Source organism: Thunnus maccoyii, chromosome 23, assembly GCF_910596095.1.
Source record: "Thunnus maccoyii chromosome 23, fThuMac1.1, whole genome shotgun sequence".
Lineage (NCBI taxonomy): Eukaryota > Metazoa > Chordata > Actinopteri > Scombriformes > Scombridae > Thunnus > Thunnus maccoyii.
In genome coordinates, this window is record NC_056555.1 from 12,746,141 (window position 1) to 12,767,170 (window position 21,030).

At 38.5% G+C, this 21,030-nt stretch overlaps 1 protein-coding gene across 1 annotated transcript; it reads left to right on the plus strand.

Annotated features, from left to right (window-relative positions):
* Positions 1–45: 45 nt before the first annotated feature.
* ano6 (anoctamin 6) lies at positions 46–20,211 on the plus strand. Its single transcript, XM_042402954.1, has 20 exons — positions 46–1,426; positions 5,992–6,062; positions 6,648–6,776; positions 9,402–9,467; positions 11,585–11,872; positions 12,091–12,204; positions 12,416–12,531; positions 12,685–12,819; positions 13,433–13,538; positions 14,085–14,145; positions 14,381–14,526; positions 14,677–14,754; positions 15,216–15,444; positions 15,654–15,823; positions 15,920–16,017; positions 16,111–16,241; positions 16,606–16,811; positions 17,369–17,565; positions 17,828–17,933; positions 18,042–20,211. Exons 1-20 carry the CDS (start codon positions 1,333–1,335, stop codon positions 18,258–18,260), a joined length of 2,760 nt encoding a protein of 919 aa, XP_042258888.1. The 5' UTR covers positions 46–1,332; the 3' UTR covers positions 18,261–20,211.
* Positions 20,212–21,030: the final 819 nt, after the last annotated feature.

The following is a 21,030-nucleotide window of genomic DNA, read 5'->3' on the forward strand; positions in this document are numbered from 1 at the left end:
GTGACTAGGTCAGAAATCAAAACTTTTTTAAACCTGTTATTTACTATTTATTTCTGTGTCATGCCAAACATTCTCATCCCACATGGGATTAAAAGACACCACTTTTTTTTCTTTACAAAACATGCATCTTCCGGTAATACAAATACAAGGGATATAAAAACAAGGTATATATAAAGAAAAGAAACACAAACAAAAACAAAAAAACGAAACCAATACAAAATCAGGAATCCCAAATGAACTGTTCATAGAAAAGAAATTTTACATAGCTACAGATTCTCTCGATAAAGGCTTTTTCTCTCTTCTCCCAGACTTTCTCCAAATAACTGGCTAATTTATATGTTTAATATGTAAACAGCCAACTTAGTCTCTGTGCATCATCTATATTTACAAAATCAATATCTTTTTTTTTTTTTTAACTTACTGGACAAAGCATTGGGCAGTACAATGCCCGATGCCTTGTCCAAAAAGTCCTGATAATATATATATATATATATAATTTAGACAGCACATTGGGAAAATCCAAATTTTAGTAAAACACCAGATCTTAGCTGGGCCCATAGAGATCTTGCTTTTTAGACAAATTATCTACAACATAATTCTCAGTACTATAGTCAGTTTTTATCATGTTATAATAATACAGCAGCAGGGTTTTAAACTTTTAAAGATATTTTCGTGGTAATGCAATTGTCTACTGTCTGCCCAAAAATGATACAGTGTTTGGCTATGTTTGACTAAACCATCATAAAGGACCAGTGTGTAGGACTCAGTGGCATCTAATGGTGAGGTTGCAGTGAACCTACGGTGGTCGCGAAACTCGCAAAAAAACAAACAAACTAGAGTCTATAGGTCACCGTCACGGTCACTGGTTAAACCGAAACACCAGGAGCTACCCACTTGATTATATTTCATTTCTGCCAATAGACCCCCCCAAATCATACACACGTCCTTTAACCGAAAAAAGTAGGTCATAACTTAAAAACTATATATATATATATATTTCGACAATTCAAAGATACAAACTAATGTATGAGCTGCAAAGTTACTTTTTCACATAAAATACATACTACTAATATGTTCAACAACCAATGGGCGTAACTCGTTCTGGCAAATGTGGCTGAACAACATCACAACCCTCCTTCTTCTCCTCCTCCCACAACCCCACCCGCTTCATTTCCATTTTCTCAAGTCACAACTTGACTAAACTTTATGCGGCGGATCGATGTTGAGACATCAAGCAAGAATGCACTGCACTGTAAAGCTGCAGTAATATACTGCAGGCTGCCGGTGAATCAAAAGTCTTTTCTGTCGGTGATGTGACCCTCGACTAGGACGATGAGCGACAACGACATCCTCGAGATGGAGTCCTTGTCTGAGGCGGAGGACTTGGAGGGAGATACAGACGTTGGCATGATAGACGAGGAAGTCGGTGAGAGAGAGAAAGCTCTGCCCTATCTTTCGCAAGAGATTTGTTGTCTTGCGAGTGATTTTGTGTGGTATCATTGGGCACTGTCTGGATTTGATAGCAGCTGCCCATGTGAACTTTGAAATACTTCAGCTAGGCCACACTCAGCTCTGGGAATGATACTCGTGCATCTGTATTTTGTTAGTTTTGACAGCTTTAAAACTTTAAAACAACTTTTAAAGTTGCTTGAAAGCAGTAGTGGACCAGGGACATTTACTCAAATACTGTACTTACATACAGTTTTCAAGTACTTGTACTTTACTTGAGTATTTTCTGCTACATTACTATATTGCAGAAGCAAATACCGCACTTTTCACTGTATTACAATGCCAATCAAACGTTTGGACACACTTTCTCATTCAAGGGAATGGGAATTTGTGTCCAAACCTTTGACTGGTACTTTATATTTATTTGAAAATTTGTGGATATAGATTTTATATACAACACATGCAGTCAGTTTATTAATTATGAAGCAGTTTTACAAATTAAACTAACCAGCAGTATGTAAAGTAGTTAAAACTAGCTCTACCTCAACCACAACAACATTAAAATGCTGCTTAAATATTGATAGGCCAATAATATGCCAGTAATGTGATAATTAGAGGGCCATACTGCTGCCTGGGTACTAAATATACATTTTGTTGATAATAATTCTGTACTTGAATGCAACATTTTTGCTTTTGATAGACTATTTTTACACAGTGATGTTCTTACTTTTACTTCAGTAAAAGATCAGCTTGTAATAAATGGTTCAAGATTTCCCTGCTGAACACAAAAACAATAGTATCTGCAATTATTAAAAACGAATCCCCTTGTGCTGGCATCTTTAAAGGCTAGATTATGATATAGTAGGATTAAATAATTATATAAAAATTGAAGTTGCGTCTGTATAACATTCAAATCATGCTGTGTTTCCTCTGTAATTATTTTGTAGCAGTGGTGGCAGGGGGTCCTTTTTGGCATTTGTTCCTCATCCAACCCTGTTGGTCTTAGTGCTATAAGTGGTTGCAGCACAATATTGTTCATATTTGGTTACTTGATCATGATTAAAGGGCTACTTCTACTCACTAAGCCTTATGCTTGTTTGTGTTTGTTGCTGTGGTGGTAATGTTCTTACTGTGGTGGTCCACCACGCTTATATGAATGTAGAGGAAACACTGTCATTCACACTGCGTTTGTTTAAAACTCGCATGGGTGTGGTGCAGACATTTTTAAGAGAGCACAAGCTCCCGCCACTGTGTCCACAATAAAAATAAACACAGATAAGAGATATCACCAGTGTAAGAGAAACCCCCAAAACCGCTAAAACCTCAGTGTACTTCAGATGTCAGATGTTGCTCCTCGGAGAGGCTGGATCGTTGTCTAGAAATGATCCAATCTTTCCACTCTGTTGTCTTGCATTGCTTACATTCCTAACACTACAAATGAAACGGCAATCGGTGAGTAGAGTAGATGTGAAAATAGTCGGTGTTGGAAACCTACACCTACACTTACATTATGTTTCAGTGTTTGTGCAGCTGTCAGCTTCCACTCTGGTATTTCATGGAAACGATTTCTCAATCTATAAGCCCCTTTTTGTCTGTCTCATCCACAATGACATGTCTTGTATGTCAGGCTTTTTTTTTTCTTTTTTTTTTTAACTCACAGCTCACTGAGAGACAAATGGTTCTTTTGGGTTAACTTTAAAATTTGTCAGTCATGCACAATAAAAGGCCCTGACCATATGAAAATTAGCAATTTTCACACTGGATTATAAAGGAGATGTCAAAGTGCACTTTATTTAATGGATATTCCATTGTAATTAATTATTTATGTTCATACTTTGTTGCATCCTGTGTTGCTGTGTCAACAGTAGAAAAACACAGTAGACTGGCTGAAAGTTTACAGTTTGATTCAACTTAGTGATGTGGAACATGAACACAATGGTATGTTCTCAGTCATGTGTGACATCTACCTAACATTGTCTTCATGGTGTTGGCGCAGTAAAGCTGATGCCTGTCATGTCTGACGGGGTTACTGCAGGTCAGTGGATATCAAGCAACAAGCTGAGTTTCTTAAAGATATATTCACTATCTGAGGGCTGACTCTGTTCATGGCAAAAACATGACAATCTTTGCCAATTTCTACCAAAAGTCGGAGAGCAAATGCTGTCAAATGCATTGGTGTTTGATTCAGAAAAGAATTTCCTGTCAGACGGGGAGAGGTGACATGTGGCTGTGGTTGGCATCAAACATGAAGAGAGTTTAAATGTTAGTCTGGAGGTCAAGCAAAATACTTATCTTATACCTTTATGCTGTACAAAATTAAAAGAATGCATTTTTTCACAGTTGTTTCAGTTAAAGAATTATGTTTTTTTCTGTTTGTTTGGGCTGACTACTATTTCGTGTGTAGTTATGGTCCTCGAGAGAGGAAGTGAGTGCTGGGTGGGTGGGTGGGTTGTGACGCAAAAGCAGATTTTTTTTGTACAGGCAGCATATGGGCATAGACTCAACATGCCTTTCAAGAGACTCTTAGTTACTGACTCACTGTAGGCTACAGATGTTTTTTAATCGTGTTTCTTTTACCTTACATGTGATATTACAGTGTTGCTATAATTTACACTGCAAGGGTTAAGTATTGACCTTGCAAAGGTCAAAGGTATGTATCTTTCCATCTAAAATACTAAAAAGCCAAACAGTTTCAGTAATACAGAGTCAGTTATAAATTAATCTGTATCAGAATGAAAGTAGCCTTAAGGCAGTGTCATTTAAGATTAGCGTTACAGGTTTGTCACTGGCACGTTATGTCAAAATACAGAGACTTTTGTAAAAAAGCTTTGTAAGAGGGAAGGAAAATCCCACTTGATGAGCAGTGATTACACAGTTAGTTTCCTATGGTGTTACTATGGCCAGTGTTTTGAAAACATCTGTCTTGACTCAGTTCTCTCATCGTGCCCTGCTTTATATGGAAAGATCCCAGGATTTTCCATACTGGAAGTCATGTATTCTGTTTTGTAAGAAGTAGCAATACAGTTGCAATACAGTGATGTTCCATATAACAGAGCATACAGTAGTTTACACTATACAGTACATTCTGTAAGTGGATAGAGTGTTTACCACACAATAGTAGGTGGTGATCTATTTTTTTCTTTTTCCAGGGAGTAAAATAACATTGTGATGAGCAATTGTGTGCAAGCAACAACAGAAGGATGTTTTGGGAAACATGCTTGTTACAGGAAAGTCATTGGTTCAACCCCTGAGACTTTTTGGTAAATGAGTTACAGTCTGTTCTCTTTCAGTGAGTACTGCTGAGGCAGAACCGTAATATTGTAATAATTACCCCTCACGGTCTACTGCAGCAGTAATATTCTGTAAAATACTTACAAAATACATCTTCCTTGGTTGCTATGGATTGACCTCTGCAGTTAGAGGTACAGATAATCGGTAACCATTTTTCTGGCCTCAAAAATCATTTCACTGTGATTGTACAATAACAATAGATTAGATGACAGCGTTGTCTAGATCATACGTGGTTAAATGTTGACACTTTTAGAAATTTCAGTTGTAGAAATCTTGTCATACCCTAAATTATAAGAACTTAAACCTCTGTTAGTCCATGTCTGTGTCTGAAACCACTCCCCATTTATTATATAGTGCACTATAGCAGATGGTAGAGTAAATGGTAAAGTAAACTTATAGTAAATGGTAAAATAAATTTATATAAAATGGTATAGTAAATGTATAGTGAATGGTAAAGTGTAAATGTATATGTACACTTATGTCATGAGTGTTTTCAGAGAAGGCACATGTTTGCATGTTTTGCACATTTAAGTTAAATGTCAGACACAGCTACCTTTAGTGACATTTAGGGGACTTCTAGTGGACACAGCAGCTGGGTTTGGACTGAACCACAGGTGCAGTTTAATTGCTCTTTCTGACAACACAGTAATGTGTGTAAGGGCCCATTGGACGTGGTTTAAACCCATCTTAAACCTTAAACTAGAACTAAGCTAATGACAGAGCAACAGCACCATACTTGACATTTGATAAAAGACGTTTTATAGTTGAACAATAGTCTTTATTTTCATAGTGTGTAAGATAACACAACATTTTCAAATTTATATAATTTAAAATTCAAAAAGATTGCACTGCAGCTACTTATTTGTAATGTCTGCTGTATGTTTGCAGTGTTTGTTTTGTTATTTGATTAAATGTGTTAATTTGTTTTGTTATATGTGAAATGTAGCATACGCCTTGGGACGCAAGGCAAATTTCATAAAAATAATCTGATTATAAAGTGAAATCAAATCAAAAATAATAACTTAAATGAAAGCACAAAACTATATTAGATTAGAGTCAAATTTTCATATAAATGCTGCAAATAAAACATTCATTGTTGCAGTATACTGTGATACAATTTCCCATTGCATACCTGCCGATTTTTACTCTGATACCAATATCTATCCAATATAATAGCAGTGTGCCAATGTGTTGGTTTGGGTCTTTATCATGTATTTATTTTATGTGTTTGGTCTGTTGTTTTTTCTACAGTTTACCCTGAGGAGTTTTTACCAACATATCAAAGTATTAAAGAAGGATCAACAGTACCCAAAGCACAACTGGTGAGTCAATATCATCTGTTGATGCCTTGCTCGCATACAATAAGACAAATCATTTGCACATGTATTTGCAAATATAATTTTTATGTAAACTGTAACTATATTTGTGATGCAAAAGCATGAAATGAAAGAATGCACCCTTTCATTCTTAGTATTTCTTTAGCTAACAGAAAGCAGATATTGAAGTCACTGTACTATAAGACAGTTTTCAAATCATTACACAAAACTCTGTGACATAAAATTGAAAAATATATAATCATGCAAGTAGTTACAGACATTTGCAGAAGTTGTTTTAATGTTTATTGGTGTGACAAGTCTGACTGTGTGGAGAGAGAGAGAGAGAGAGAGAGGGAGAGAGAGATGAAGGGCGGGAGTCATAATGTTTGTTGACTCTTCCCACTCCTGCATGACCCAGATCATAGATGAAATACGCTGCTTAAGGTCAGTATTTAGCAGCATTTCTGCACAGACTGTCCACACACAGGCTCCTGTCTCCTCTCACCGTGCAACATGTATGACATTATGGAGGAAGAGGAGTACGAGTTTCAGGCCGCAGACTTACCTGACGAGCCTTGTTTTTGCCCGCAGGCAGAGTTCAATGACAAACCAGACTCTTTATTCTTCAATGATGGTGTGAGGCGGATCGACTTCATCCTGGTCTACGAAGATGAGGACAAGAAGGACTTTGAGAAGAGGCACACTTTCCAGCGGCGCAAGGTATTTTTCTCTTTTTCAGTGTTTTTGAGCTGGTGGTTCCCCTACTGCATATCATATTAAATCTGCATGTATTTTAAGTTTTACAAATTGTGCTCACTTTAAACGTGATAGAAAGTAATCTTCACACAAAAGCAAGCATCTGTTTGGAGTTTTAAGTGTCATTTGGGACATTTTTTTCCTTCATTAGACAGTGTACAGTAAAGAAATAACAGGAAATGAGGGACTGGAGAGGAGGGGGATGACATACAACAAAGGTCCACTGGTGGACTTGAACCACAGATTACATGGTCAGCAACCTAAATCCCAAGGCTACCAGAACACTGAAATGCCAATACATTATAATATGACAATTTGAACCTCACATTTTGAGTTTTCAGTCAAGCCTTAACGAACAACGCAGTGTGTCTATGCATAGAAATTATTGTTTTTAATTGTGGTTTTTGTGTAAACTTCAGCTTAAAGTCATGTTAGGTCAGTAATAGTTGATAGATGACTAAATGAAGATGCAGTAGTGAATCAAACACAACACAATAAAGTAGAATTGGTACTTTTTCACTATGTGGATAAAGAAAATATCCAGTCACATATGGTAAGTCTTGTGTGTTTTATTACACATGCCAACTGTATTGACTCTTGACTATTTGTCAAGGGAGTTTTTATTTGTATCAGAATGACAGTCTGCGAGTTTAAATTAATTACCCATGACAGTGTATGGTTAGCAGATAGTGCACAGAGGCTTAAATATTGCTTGACCTTTTAATTATGCAGGAAAGGGAGCAGCTGATCATAAATTGTTTTTATAGTGCTGCCGCACTACTTCACAATGTACTTCACATTCATCCAACACCCTTTTTTATCTTTGAGTTGCTTAGTGCAGCTGCTGTTTTGGTTCCATGAGGGAAGGAAATAAGGGGCATTACTCCTTCACTTAGATGACCAAGTCTTTGCCAAGCAAATTCAAATCATATCAGTCTGGTCATAAGCCATCTTACCCAATCTTGAACTTCATCTAACCTTATTATCTTGCAACATTGTTTGGGTCCAGAAATCTGAAAACTCCTGAAAAATGTTTGTATAGTCGTAAGGATGTTGTGCTTTGTCATTCCTACTGTATTATTAATATTTAACATGCCACTTACTTTTTACATGTCACATATTTAAATATCAGGGATATGCAGGGATTGAAGTACACAAATGAAGGACAATAAGACATGAACTGTCATTGCCAGTTGTGTTGTTTGTTGCTATAATGGTCTTTCACAATAGGTTTACAGTGAGGTATGTGTAATATAATGCTTGCAAACACCGTAGATCCATACACCTTAAAGTCTGTTGCAATTATAACTCTCAAGTAGTTTGGAAGTTGAGACAGTGCTGTTATTAGTCAAAAATTATGAGTTGGTCTTTTAGGGAAGAAAACATTATCATTTCAGTTTCCTGGAAAAGCCCGGCTGAGTGAGCCGTTTCAAGTCAGAGCTCATGAGCTTCTTCCCCGCAGATCCACTGGGACTACGGCAATTCCTCTTTCATAATCATCACAAGCCAAACTAAATCCAGTGAAGGATGAGAAGTGTCATCACCAGGCACTCCTTTGTTTTTCTAGAGCCAAACGTGGTTCAAACAGGAATTGCAAAACCTTCTCAGAGTTTTTTCAGATCTGTTTTGCTCCTTAGATGGGTGTGGCTCAGTTCAGATAGTGTTAGCTGAACTGTGTGATGACTGACTTTTAATTATGTCATTGTGTTTGCCTAAGTTTTCATGCTCTTGCGGTATTTCTTGTGAACAGAGTTGGATAAAACAAACAGCAAAGATATTGAGTTTTGCCTTGTCAATAGTTCCTTTGAAATTCATTTGAATGGGACTAACATAATAGGATTAAGTGAAAATGTATGCAGGTGACACAATTAAGTTTGTATTTATTCAGAAAGACTGGATTTCCTTGAATAAAAATGCTCCAAAACAGTCAAAATAACAAAACAAAAAGTTAGAAGGCAGTTGAAACAAGAAGTTTTAATGATTTTCATTAATTTTGGTGAGCTACTTTTTCTATTACTCGAATATTACTCATATGTTGCGCCAAAGTGCTCAGCTTTAACAGAAGCAGCATTAGTTTTCAGTAGTATTTCAGTGCTCTTTCTAATCTTTTTTGGTGTAGCTGTGCAGCATTTCTATGACAAAGAATAGTCGCAGATTTCAGTTCACTGTAAGGCAATATTGGATGATGTACCATCAACAAAGACCTGTCTAGTTACGTGCTCTAATTTGCTGGCAGAGTCTTCATGCATGGCTACTATGTACAGTGTAAATAATGCTTATGTTATGGAAATGGAAAATAAAATAAAGGAGCACATAAAGGCTGTCAAGGTAAAAATTCTGTCACCTTCTTCATTAAGGCAAATAAACTAATCTTAATTAAAATGCTGTTTTGTGTACATTCATATGATTACCATGGGGAGTCCTTTGACAAATGATCACAGTGTTTACACTGCAGGCTGAGCATGTAAGTCCTGCCCTGCTTGACTTCAGTACACCCGGCACAGAAATTGAATCACAATGGCCAGTTAGGAGGAGAGAGCATGTACACAAGAACCTGACTGAAACCATTTTCTGTGTTCTTCTGTGCAGAGACGGCGAGAGTACTTTGAGGCCAGCCTGATGAAGATGGGAATGGAGCTGGAGGCAACACGATCTGTAAGTGGACTGCACCAATTAAGTAATTAGATTTAGGTTAGGCTGCTTTCTCTCTAACTTACAATTACAATTTACAATTCACAATTTCATTTAGCAGACGCTTTTATCCAAAGCAATGTACGTCTGAGAGTTGATACAACACAAGCAGGGATCTAGTCAGGAGAGAATAACATGAGTAAGTGCCATAAAGCTAAGTTTGAGTCTGATAGGACGTAGGTGCCAACAGGCAGTGCAGAGAGGCAATGTATGTAGGGAAGTTTTTTTTTTTTCTTTTTCTCTTTTTTTTCAGTCCATCAAGTGCAGAGGTGTTTGTGAAAGAGCTGGGTATTTAGTCTTTTCTTAGAGAGTTAGAGGGACTCTGTGGATTGAACAGAGTTTGGTAACTCGTTCCACCACCAGAGAACTACAGATTAGAGGAGTCTAGCTAGCAACTTAGGGCCCTGTTGTGGTGGTGGTACCAGGCGCCTTTCATTGGCAAAGCGTAGTCAGCAGGAGGGAGCATAGACCTGAATGAAGGAATTAAGGTAGGCAGGAACTGTTTTAGTTACTGTTTTGTAAGCGATTGTCAGGGTTTTGAATTTGATGTGGGCAGCAACTGGGAGCCAGTGGAGCAATATGAAACAGCGGGGTAAAGTGCTGTTTTGGGCTAGTTAAAGACTAGAGGTGCTGCTGCGTTCTGGATCATCTGCAGGAGTTTTAACATACATGTGGGGAGGCCTGCCAGTATGGAGTTGCAGTAGTCAATGTGTGATATTACAATAGCCTGTACCAGGAGTTGTGCTGCTTGCTCAGACAGGGAGGATCTGATCCTCCTGATGTTGTACAAGACAAATTGACATGACTGAGCAGCTGAGGCCACGTGAACCTTAAAAGGTAGTTGGTCATCAATCATGACACTCAAGTTTCAGGCAGACTTGTGGGCATGAGTTGGGTTGATTGGAGCTGGATCCCGATGTCTTGTTGTATAGAGGGACTGGCTGGGATGACAAGGAGCTCGGTCTTAGAGAGGTTAAGTTGAAGTTGGTGTCCTTTCATCCATGCCGATATATTGGTGATGCATGACGAGATCCGAGCCGAGACTGTGTGGTCTTCCGGCGGGAACAACAGGAAGAGCTGGGTATTGTCAGCATAGCAGTGGTATGGGAAATCATGGGAGCGGATTATTGCGCCAAGTGAGGTGGTGTTTATTGAGAAGAGAAGGGGACCAAGCACTGACCCTTGAGGAACCCCTGTGGTTAGGCTTTGTGGTTTGGACACTTCTCCCCTCCAAGATACTCTAAAATATCTCCCTTAGAAGTAGGACATGAACCAGCGTAGGGCAGATCCTGAGATACCAAGCTCAGTGAGTGTGGAGAGGAGGATTTGGTGGTTAACCATGTCAAAGGCAGCTGACAGATCTAGCAGCAATAGAGCTGAGGACTGACCAGTAGCTCTAGCTGAACATAGTGATTCCATAACTGACAGGAGTGCAGTCTCGGTAGAGTGCCCCCACTTAATGCCAGACTGATTTGAGTCATACAGGTAGTTCCCATAAAGGAATTCAGAGACTTGGTTAAAGACTGTGTTCTCAAGTATTTTTGATATGAAGGGCAGGAGTGAAACCAGTCTGTAGTTTTCAACCTGGGCTGGGTTTAATTTAGGATTTTTGGAGTAGTGGGGTGACTCGACCTTGCTTAAATTCATTGGGGAACACACCTGTTGAAAGTGAAGAGTTGATGATGTGTGTGACTGCGGGGATAAGTGCGGGGAAAATGGTCTGTAGAAGGTTGGATGGTATTGGGTCTAGTGGACAGGGAGTGGGACGAGAATCCAGCAGAAGTTTGGAGACTTCCTCCTCGGTCAAAGGGAAGAGGAACAGAGTGTGTCTGTAGCCTCATTGACAGGGAGTGAGGAAAATTCATTATGAAGACGCATGGTAGCCAAGACCTCATTGGAAAGTTGAGTTGGTTTGAAGGACCGGAATGTGTGGCGGAAGGAGACCGTTTGTGGAGGAATATGAGGATGTTCTGGCAAGGTGATCATGAATTGAATAAAGAAGTGGTCAGCCAGATGAAGGGGGATGACAGATTTGCTGTGGAGCAGTTCCAAGTAAACTAAACTCTCTTTGTGTTCTGCAGGTAGTTGATGAAAAATTGATGTTCGTCAAGGTCCACATGCCTTGGGACGTGTTGTGCACCTACGCTGAGGTCCTGCACATCAAGGTTCCTATCCAACCCAATGACCTGTCCTCGCGCCCATCTCCATGGCGCTATTTCACCTGCATCACCAAGCACTTCTACCCCAACGAGGATCTGATCACCAAGGAGGCTGAGTTCTTCACTGCCCCCTTTGAGAAAGACCGCCTGGAGTACTTCTACATCAAGGACAAGGATGTCTTCTTCACTCCTGCCATGAGGAGTAGGATGGCAAGTTTACTCATGTTGTCACAGTCAGTTCAGGCTGAGTTCTTTTCTATCACTATCACCAGAGCAGCTCAAGAAAAGCCCCCTTGACAAAAGTTATGTTATCTATAAAAAACTATTGATATATCATGTTATCGTATGATAAAATAAAGTATGTAAACAGATTAGTAGCATGTAGATAACTTGAGCACAACAATATAACGCTCTTCTTCTTTTCCCAGGCATATTACATTCTGAGCCGTGCCCCCTATGAAATTCGTGGGAATATCAAGAAGTTTGGTATCACAAAACTGCTGGATGGTTCAGTGTACAAAGCTGCCTACCCTCTCCATGATGTAAGTGAGGCTATTTGCTTCTAGTGATTCAGTTAACTGCATACCGTATATATCTTATTTTCAGAGTGTTGCTGAAAAGCTGTAACAGCATTTCCAGTTCATTTCATATGGCTTAGATTATCAAACCTGTGTGTTTAGTAACACTAGATTTATGTCTTATTTAGTTTATTGCAGTCATACAGTATTTAGTATGGTTTTATGGACGTTTCAGTGCAGGTTCAATGTCAAGTCCAAAGAAGAGGGCTGCCCCAATGAGAGATTCCTCCTTTATGAAGAATGGGCTCATCCCAAAAGCTTCTACAAGATGCAACCACTTGACCTCATAAGGTGAACACAAGCTTTTACTTTCTGAATACTTTATATATACAATAAAAAGCTCTGAGTGTTTGACTTCAGTGACATTCTCACTATGTTGGAGCAGCAATATAATTATTTTCACTGTGTGTCAGTAATTATAGTTAAAGATTTTTTTTTCCACAGGCAGTATTATGGGGAGAAGATTGGCATTTACTTTGCCTGGTTGGGTTTCTACACAATAATGCTCACTCTGGCTGCTGTTGTGGGATTGGCTTGTTTCATTTATGGATACAAGTCTCAAGAAACCAGCACTTGGAGGTATGCATTTGTATACATGTTGAATGATGAACCTGAGAGATCTTTTCTAATATATAGATAATGTTTAGATTAACCCAATATATACTGTATTTGAAGTTATTACATTAACTAATTATCATTATCTTAAATCAGTGTAGAGCATGGAAGGTCATTATTAACCTTATAAATAAATAGTGACAGTAAAATCTTCACTCAAGGTCCACTTACTAGCTTTTTCTAGCGCTTCATACCATATCTCAGTCTTCGTCAGTCCCTCAGTTGTCGTGGAGATGGCTCACTTGTCACCACATCATGTGATTGAAGTTCTATAGTTAGGTCACATGATCACGACAACTGAGCAAACTGCAATGGCTGATGAAGACCCTGATATGCGACTGAAAGCTCAAAAAGTGGAGCTTAAGGTGATTATTTTGTCAAATTAATTGATGTAGTTCAACTAGCAACATATTCTGAACTATTGTTTGTTTAAAAAAAGATACTATTTTTTACAACATATTGGTCATAAATCTACATTACACCTATTTACCCCTGTGCTGTGAAACTTTTTTTATGAATTCTCCATTTTATACATTTCTCTCTGTCTTATCTCTGTTCTGTGTTTTAATGACTGTAGCAAAGAGGTGTGTGACCCTGAGATCGGAGGACAAATTGTGATGTGTCCACAGTGTGACAGGGAATGCAAATACTGGAGGTTAAACAGCACTTGTGAAGCTTCGAAAGTGAGTTGTATTTTATCTCAACATAATCTAAATTTGAAATATGTACTTCCAAGATAATGTTTTTCCATGTCATCTTCCGACTAATTCCAGGCAATATGCGCAAAATACAAAAGTAACTGAGGATTATATATTTCTGTAAAAAGTTAACATTTTGTGAGTGGTGGGCCTCTAAATAGTCAATATATTATAATGTGATTTTTACCTTTATGTCAGCAAATACTGTCATGTATGTAGTTTTGGAGCAAAGCTTCCTGGTACATATATATATAATATAATATATTTTGGAGGCAAAAATCTTTTTATAATTTATGTCTTGAATTTCTGTCTAAGAGTATTACGCACGATGCATAAAAATGAAGTGAAGTTCTGACATATTTCTCTCAGGATCATCAGTTCCTACCGTTACAGGCTTTACATATTCAAATGTCTGTGGCTGATATTTTCAACAGTGGCACAGCAACAGTCCTGTTTTAAATTAATTTGCATGTAAGCACACTAGAACTGTGACAATTTTGACTTACATGTTTCTCATGTTTTCTTTTTTAGAAACTGTGCATATTTGATAACTTTGGAACCCTGGTGTTTGCAGTTTTTATGTCAATCTGGGGTAAGTTGTACACCGTATCACCAGCTTAGAGAGAAGCTGTAACTGACTAACTATTTGAAATGTTTATTTTGTCCTCATCTCTGGTTCTATCAAAGGGAAAATATTCTATTTTAGACACATTTTTTAGTGTTTATGGAGGAAGACGCAGACAATACAGTGTGCCTTTAACTTTTCCCTTCTTTCTCATAATGGCACTGCCTGTTTTTTCCTGCTCCTTTTCATTTCCTGGCTGTAGTAACTTTGTTCCTGGAGTTTTGGAAGCGCTACCAGGCAGAGCTGGAGTATGAGTGGGACACTGTGGAGTTTCTGGAGCAGGAAGAGCCACCTCGTCCAGAATATGAAGCCAAGTGTATCTATGAGAGGAAAAACCCTGTCACAGGGGTAAATTACACACACACACATGCATTTTTTTGTTTGCAGCTGATGTTCTATCCCATAGTGAAAGGCACTATATAGAGATGCTATGTCCAGACAAAGCATTTTAGGTCATACCATGATGTTGTATTTCACTGTGGTTTTTTTGTGATTTAGGTGAAAGAAAAAGTGCCATATACAGCCTGTGGACGATGTGTTCGGGTGTCAATAGGAATTGGTACAGTCTTATTCTGGGTAATGTCAATAAATTACATTTTTATTTCAATTCATTTTTTGGTAACTCTTAATTTTACGAGTCTGTAATTTCCTAGGAAGTTTTTAGACATAAATGTGTTGAGAACCTCAATTTAAAGCAAAGTAAATATTAATTCATCACTCATTTATTATTGGAAACTCAATTCTCCATATATCTTGAGTTGTACACTTGCATGTAGAGACATTTCACATTTTTGCATGTTTAGCTGAGCTGGTGTACAGTGACTAAATGACTAGAATGACTTAATTGGAAGTATTATAATTGAACACTGTCTCTATTTTCTCTGTAACTTGTACCAAATTAATAGTTCTTTTCAGGAAACTTCTTGGAAATTATTTGAAAATTATTCATGTCATTGCTCTGTTGTCTATAATAAAGGCTTAAAAATATCATTTTCAAAACATGCATTGTCTTCTAAATTACAAATTGCCTTTTATAGATACTGTTGATCGTGGCATCCATTGTGGCCATCACTGTGTACCGCCTGGCTGTGTTCTTTGCCTTCTCGGCAAAACTCAGAGCTCAGGATCTGAAGGAGCTGGAGCCGTTAAAGGAGTATGTGACGCCTCAGATGGCCACCTCTGTCACGGCCTCCCTCATCAGCTTTGTTGTCATCATGACCCTCAATATTCTCTATGAGCGGGTTGCCATCTGGATCACTGACTTTGGTGAGTTGTTGTATCCAATTTTCTATCTGAAGATTTATAGTCATAAAGAGATTCAGGTCAATTTAGAAAATGAATGACAGTGATTTACAGTAAATAAAGTATTGGAGACGTTATGCATTGAAAACCTAATTTTAATCATAAATTCCACCTTTTCCTGACTTGATCATGGTATAATCCCAAATCTTTTCATATCTGACTCACAACAACAGAGCTTCCAAGGACCAAGACAGACTATGAGAACAGCTTGACCCTGAAGATGTTCCTTTTTCAGTTTGTCAACTATTACTCCTCTTGTTTCTACATCGCCTTTGCCAAAGGGAAAGCAGTTGGCTATCCTGGAGATCCTGTTTATCTCTTGGGAAAATACCGGAACGAGGAGGTACAGTGTGGGTTCATCCAGCGTCTATTGCATGTCTAATTACTTAACTTACCTTTTTGTCATTCTTGACTCTTGCTGTGTGTCTTGTTTCTGTAGTGTGATCCTGGTGGTTGTCTGATTGAGTTGACAACTCAGCTCGCTATCATCATGGGTGGAAAAGCCATCTGGAATAACATCCAAGAGGTCTTGCTACCGTAAGGAATCAGAATCTGAAAAGACATACTGTATATCAACTCTGCATTTTCATACAGATTCACTGTTATATGATGTTGTCCGTCCCTCTATAGGTGGGTGAAGAATTTGATTTTCCGCTATTGCACCCGTGTGGCCTCACAGGACATGATTCCTCGTTGGGAGCAGGACTACCAGCTCCAGCCCGTTTCAAAACTAGGACTGTTCTATGAATATCTTGAGATGGGTAAGAAGAAAACGTCTCCTTCAGTCCCTCCCTCTGTCCTATTTATAGCAGCATAAATTGAGCCGGCTGCACCAGCTATTCGTATTTTCAAATCTAGTGTAATTACACGAAAGTGTTTACTAAGTAGAGAATTATGTAGCACTAAATTGCAAAACAGGTTTTACCACACTCTTCCATTGAGGTTGGTTGTTAGCTAGCTAGCTAGCCAAGACATTCTTTTAAGTAATAAGTTACTAAGAATTTATGATGAAATGTACACACAAACTCAGAAATGGATTTACAAATAGCTTGTTGCAACCTGATCCTGGGCCGTCTTAACTGTGCTTGTGGGGTTTTTTTAATACATGTATCTTGTCTCTCGCAGTCATCCAGTTTGGCTTTGTGACCCTGTTTGTGGCCTCCTTCCCTCTGGCTCCGGTTCTGGCTCTGGTCAACAACCTGTTTGAGATTCGAGTCGATGCTTGGAAAATCACCACTCAGTTTCGCCGCATGATGCCAGAGAAGGCCCAGGATATAGGGGCTTGGCAGCCTATTCTTCAAGGAATTGCCATCTTGGCTGTTGCAACAAATGCAAGTTACTTTTTACTCTGAGTTGCCAGATTACTAGCACAAAATCAAATGTAATCTAATACAGCAGCCCTGCAGTAAATCCTAATTTTTGCAAAGCTTAAATGATCAGTTTCTGTCGACACTGTCATAGAGGTGTTCTTTTTTTGACAGATGTTTCTAATATTTTATCCACCCCAGAAGGAAGGATCTATTGCAAGGCTGTATCGAAGTAGACTGTACAAGGATACTTAATAAGCCAGTAGGGCAGTGTAGGCTCCTGTTTGAAATCATATGATCTCACACTGTTAGAATCTTAATTGCTTGCCAGACAGATTGAGCAAGTATGCTAAATTTGTCCCGACCCAGTTTGTGCAGAGGCTTATGCCAGAAACTATAAAAATGCTAATAAATAAATAAATAAATAAATAAAATAAATAAATAAAAAGGACAATATAAGATTCATATAGTTTCATTAGATCATCTGTTTTCTATATATTTAATTTTTGAACACATTGTTGACAGTAGCCATCAGTTTTCTGCCTTTCACACGTTTACTTTGTGTCTTTGTGTCTCAATAGGCCATGATCATTGCTTTTACATCAGACATGATTCCACGGTTGGTGTACTACTGGTCTTTCTCTGTGTACCCATATGGAGATCATGCTAGTAACACCATGGAGGGATACATTAACAGCTCCCTATCTGTATTCAACATCAAAGATTTCTCCAACACTAGCAAACCCTTGAGCACACCTTACGATATCACCACCTGCAGGTACAAAATTCTGTGTATATTGTATTAAATTTTCTCTTGTTGGATTGTAAAGAAGAGAACACCATGGCCATGTGAATAATGTCTATTTGGGTGGGGGGTGGGGGTGGGGTATTTTGTATTTGAGTTTATTCATGTAAACTCCAAAAATGACCACAGTTAATGGTATGATGGCAACTTATGGACAAAATTTAACCACGTTACTTGCAGATGCTTTCGAAAGAAAACAAAATCAGATGAAAACTTAAAACTTTTCTTTTTTTAGGTATCGAGATTTTCGTTATCCTCCCGGACACCCCAAGGAGTATGAGTACAATATGTACTACTGGCATGTGATTGCTGCCAAAATGGCTTTTATAATCGTTGTAGAGGTACGTATGAACATAACAGGAAATCACATTGACACTTAGACATTTCTTTTATTAAAACAGAAATTATTAAAACATATTAATGGAGAGGTCTTCTTCTTCTCCTCACAGCACATTGTTTACCTTACCAAGTTCATCCTGTCCTACGTGATCCCAGACGTCCCGTATGCTGTCAAAGAACAAATGAAACGGGAGAAATACTTGACCCAGGTTATCCTCCATGAAACTAACCTCAAGCTGGTGACCAAACGTTTGAAACCAATTGATGACGAGACCTTCAAGCACGTGAAGGAGACAGTGTCAAAGGGAGAGATGGAGCTTGATTTCTAACATTAGACAAATACAGAAAGGCTCTTGTGAATTTCTGAAAATGTATGGAAGAAGAGATCAGACCTTTATTGGTCTGTTGCAAAACCAATGCTCACTCCTGATACTGTATATATATGACTGTCCAGTTTTTTTCAGCATCTACCAACATCTGGTTTAATGTAGCAACCACTAAGAAAGAAGACGTTTCTTAAGGAAAAGAAGTTTCTTAAGGAGCTGATGGACAAAAAAGGAGAAACCACTGTTTTCTAGTCATCATCCCCATCCTCACACTCTGGACTCCCTCATTATGTTTGGATCTGCCCAGGCCAAATCATTTAAATGTAACAGGAACAATCCGTCTATTAACTTCAAAGGTGTCTTTTTTTCCAGTGAAACTAGGTGAAACTGATCAAGATGGATGTTGCATGTTGCAAGATGATGTTTTGAAGCAGACAGTGTAGAAACTAGGGGTGGGACAAACAATCAAAACAAGACTATATCACAATACATTTCCTAGTGATACTTGATCAACACATTGGCAAAAGGTGTACCTGTTTCGGTGTTAGGGTTTGAGTTTATATCATTTTATCAAATCTAAATCCAGTCTTGAATCTTAATCTGCTTAGATTTAGCTTTTGGCAATTTTATGCAACCAAAGTTGTAACTGTATGAAAATAACTTTAACATTGACATTAAGAAAATGAAACGTTAAGTAGACATGTTGCATATTTAGTTAAAAGACTAACTGAATGTTGTTGATTGATTTTTGCAACCTGTTGTGCATGTTAGAGATTATAAAAGCAAGGATGTCAACTCAGTGCCTTCCACCTTAATGCCTCAATGGAAATAACACAAATCATTTGTTGGATTGAGCATGCAATGGATGAAATCCTAACAGCTACTGAGTTTGCGTGTCAACAGATCCATCTCCATGACAACTGAACAGACTGCTAAAGGCCGTGTGATGTGGTTGAAAGCTGTGGGAAAAGCTGGTAGACCTTGAATTGATTGTTTATTGAAAACTATTAGTTGGATGTGTTCACCCTTACTGCCTTGTTTTACAATTTAGTGTGGCTACATCTGCCTGCAGCACTGGCAGCGTCAGTGTCTCATTCCGTCCACTGGGCTTTAAGCTGGGGGCTCAAAGCTTTGACACACAGGTAACCAAGTGCCACTGCTGGGTGATTGTTTTAGTTAAATGCTGTCAAAATTTCAGTATTATTAAATGCAAAAAAAATGCAAAACTTCTGAATGCAATGTTAATGATAATTGCATTTCTGTCACTAGAACTAAAGACCTGTACTGATCTGTCAAACAGCTCACAATGTTACAAAAGGGAGTTGCATGCAATCAGAATAGACTAACCTTTTAACCACATATACTGACTAAATGTGCCTTAAGATGCTATAGGCTCTGTAAACCTTGTGTTCTTCATTGTATTGTTCTGGTTTAGTCAATTCCGGAGGTGAATGTATTTGACAGTTTGAAACTGAAATCTGATACCATGTGAAAGGTTTAAACTCCATAAGTTTACAAAATCATTACGCCAAATACAGTTCAGTTTAGCCTATATTTCTAATTAAATGAGTTGATTGCAGTTCTGTAAAGTGGTTTAGTTTATGATGTGAGTATAGTCTCAGCCTTCTTCTCTATGCATGTGCTCGCATCTACTGTACTGCACTTTTTACTGACAGGGCTACAGCTCTGTGCCATGATTACTGCACTGCACAAGATTTTGACTGCAAGTTTTATCCTGTGATGTAGACAGTACAGTGATTCCATCTTCTCCTGTGTCATTGCTGAAATCTTCTGAAATCAGTACTGCTGCTCTATTATTGCCTCGCCTGAAACAATGGTACTATAACCGTCATGTAAACAGTATCACATACCAGCAATATCTGATGATGAATATCTCTTTGTTGTTGTTTTTGTTTTATAGAGTGCCATTAAAGTGTTTTATATGAAAAAGGTTCCCTCGTGTTTCTTATTTCAAGTGTTTCTTCTCCTTTACTTTACCAAGTTCATCCTATACTACATGATCCCAGATGTCCCACATGCTGTCTATGAACAGATAAAATAAAATAAATACTTGACCCAGGTTATCCTCTGTCACAAGCTGGACCGCACAGTCATGACAAAGAAGGGAGACGCACACAACAAAGCCAATTAATAACCAATTCATCTAAAAAAAGAAAGTAACCTAAGAGAAAAACCTAACCTAACAATGGGATGTGTAGTCAGTGAGATCAGTAGTGTAGGTGAGTGCATGAGTGGAACAGTGTATGGATGTAGTGTTGTATGGTGCAAAAAAACAAGTCAAATGTCAGCCCAAAAGCCAAAAGGTGTCTCAGGGAGGAGAGCACATCAGCAACTGCACTCCAAAGGGTTTTTGAAGAGGCACTGGCACCCAGAGCCCCAGGTGTTGCCAGTGGTCCTGATGATGCTGCCACACCCACCTCCAGTACCTGCAGAAACAACAGAGACCAGCTACACAAATTGAAGCCACAGGCAGACTGGGCAGAGAGGGTTGTAACATCCTCCACAAGACCAACCTCAAGCTGACGTTTGAAACCAGACGAGACCTTCAAGCACACGGAGGAGAAAGGCTCTTGTGAACTTCTGTAAATGTATAGAAGAAGAGATCAGACCATTCATGGCCTGTCACAGAAGCCGATCTTGTATGTTTTGCAGCACCTACATCATACTGACTCTCACCTCATGAACTAGTGATGAAATTAAGATCAGAAATTTAATAAGATATGGAGTTGGTTCTGGAAAATGTGCAGCAACT

Coding starts and splice junctions, on each gene's coding strand:
- ano6 (XM_042402954.1), top strand. CDS start 1,333: ATGAGCGACAACGACATCCTCGAGATGGAGTCCTTGTCTGAGGCGGAG. Junction 12,205..12,415: donor CTGCCTACCCTCTCCATGAT/GTAAGTGAGGCT, acceptor TGGACGTTTCAG/TGCAGGTTCAATGTCAAGTC. Junction 15,824..15,919: donor GAAAATACCGGAACGAGGAG/GTACAGTGTGGG, acceptor TTGTTTCTGTAG/TGTGATCCTGGTGGTTGTCT.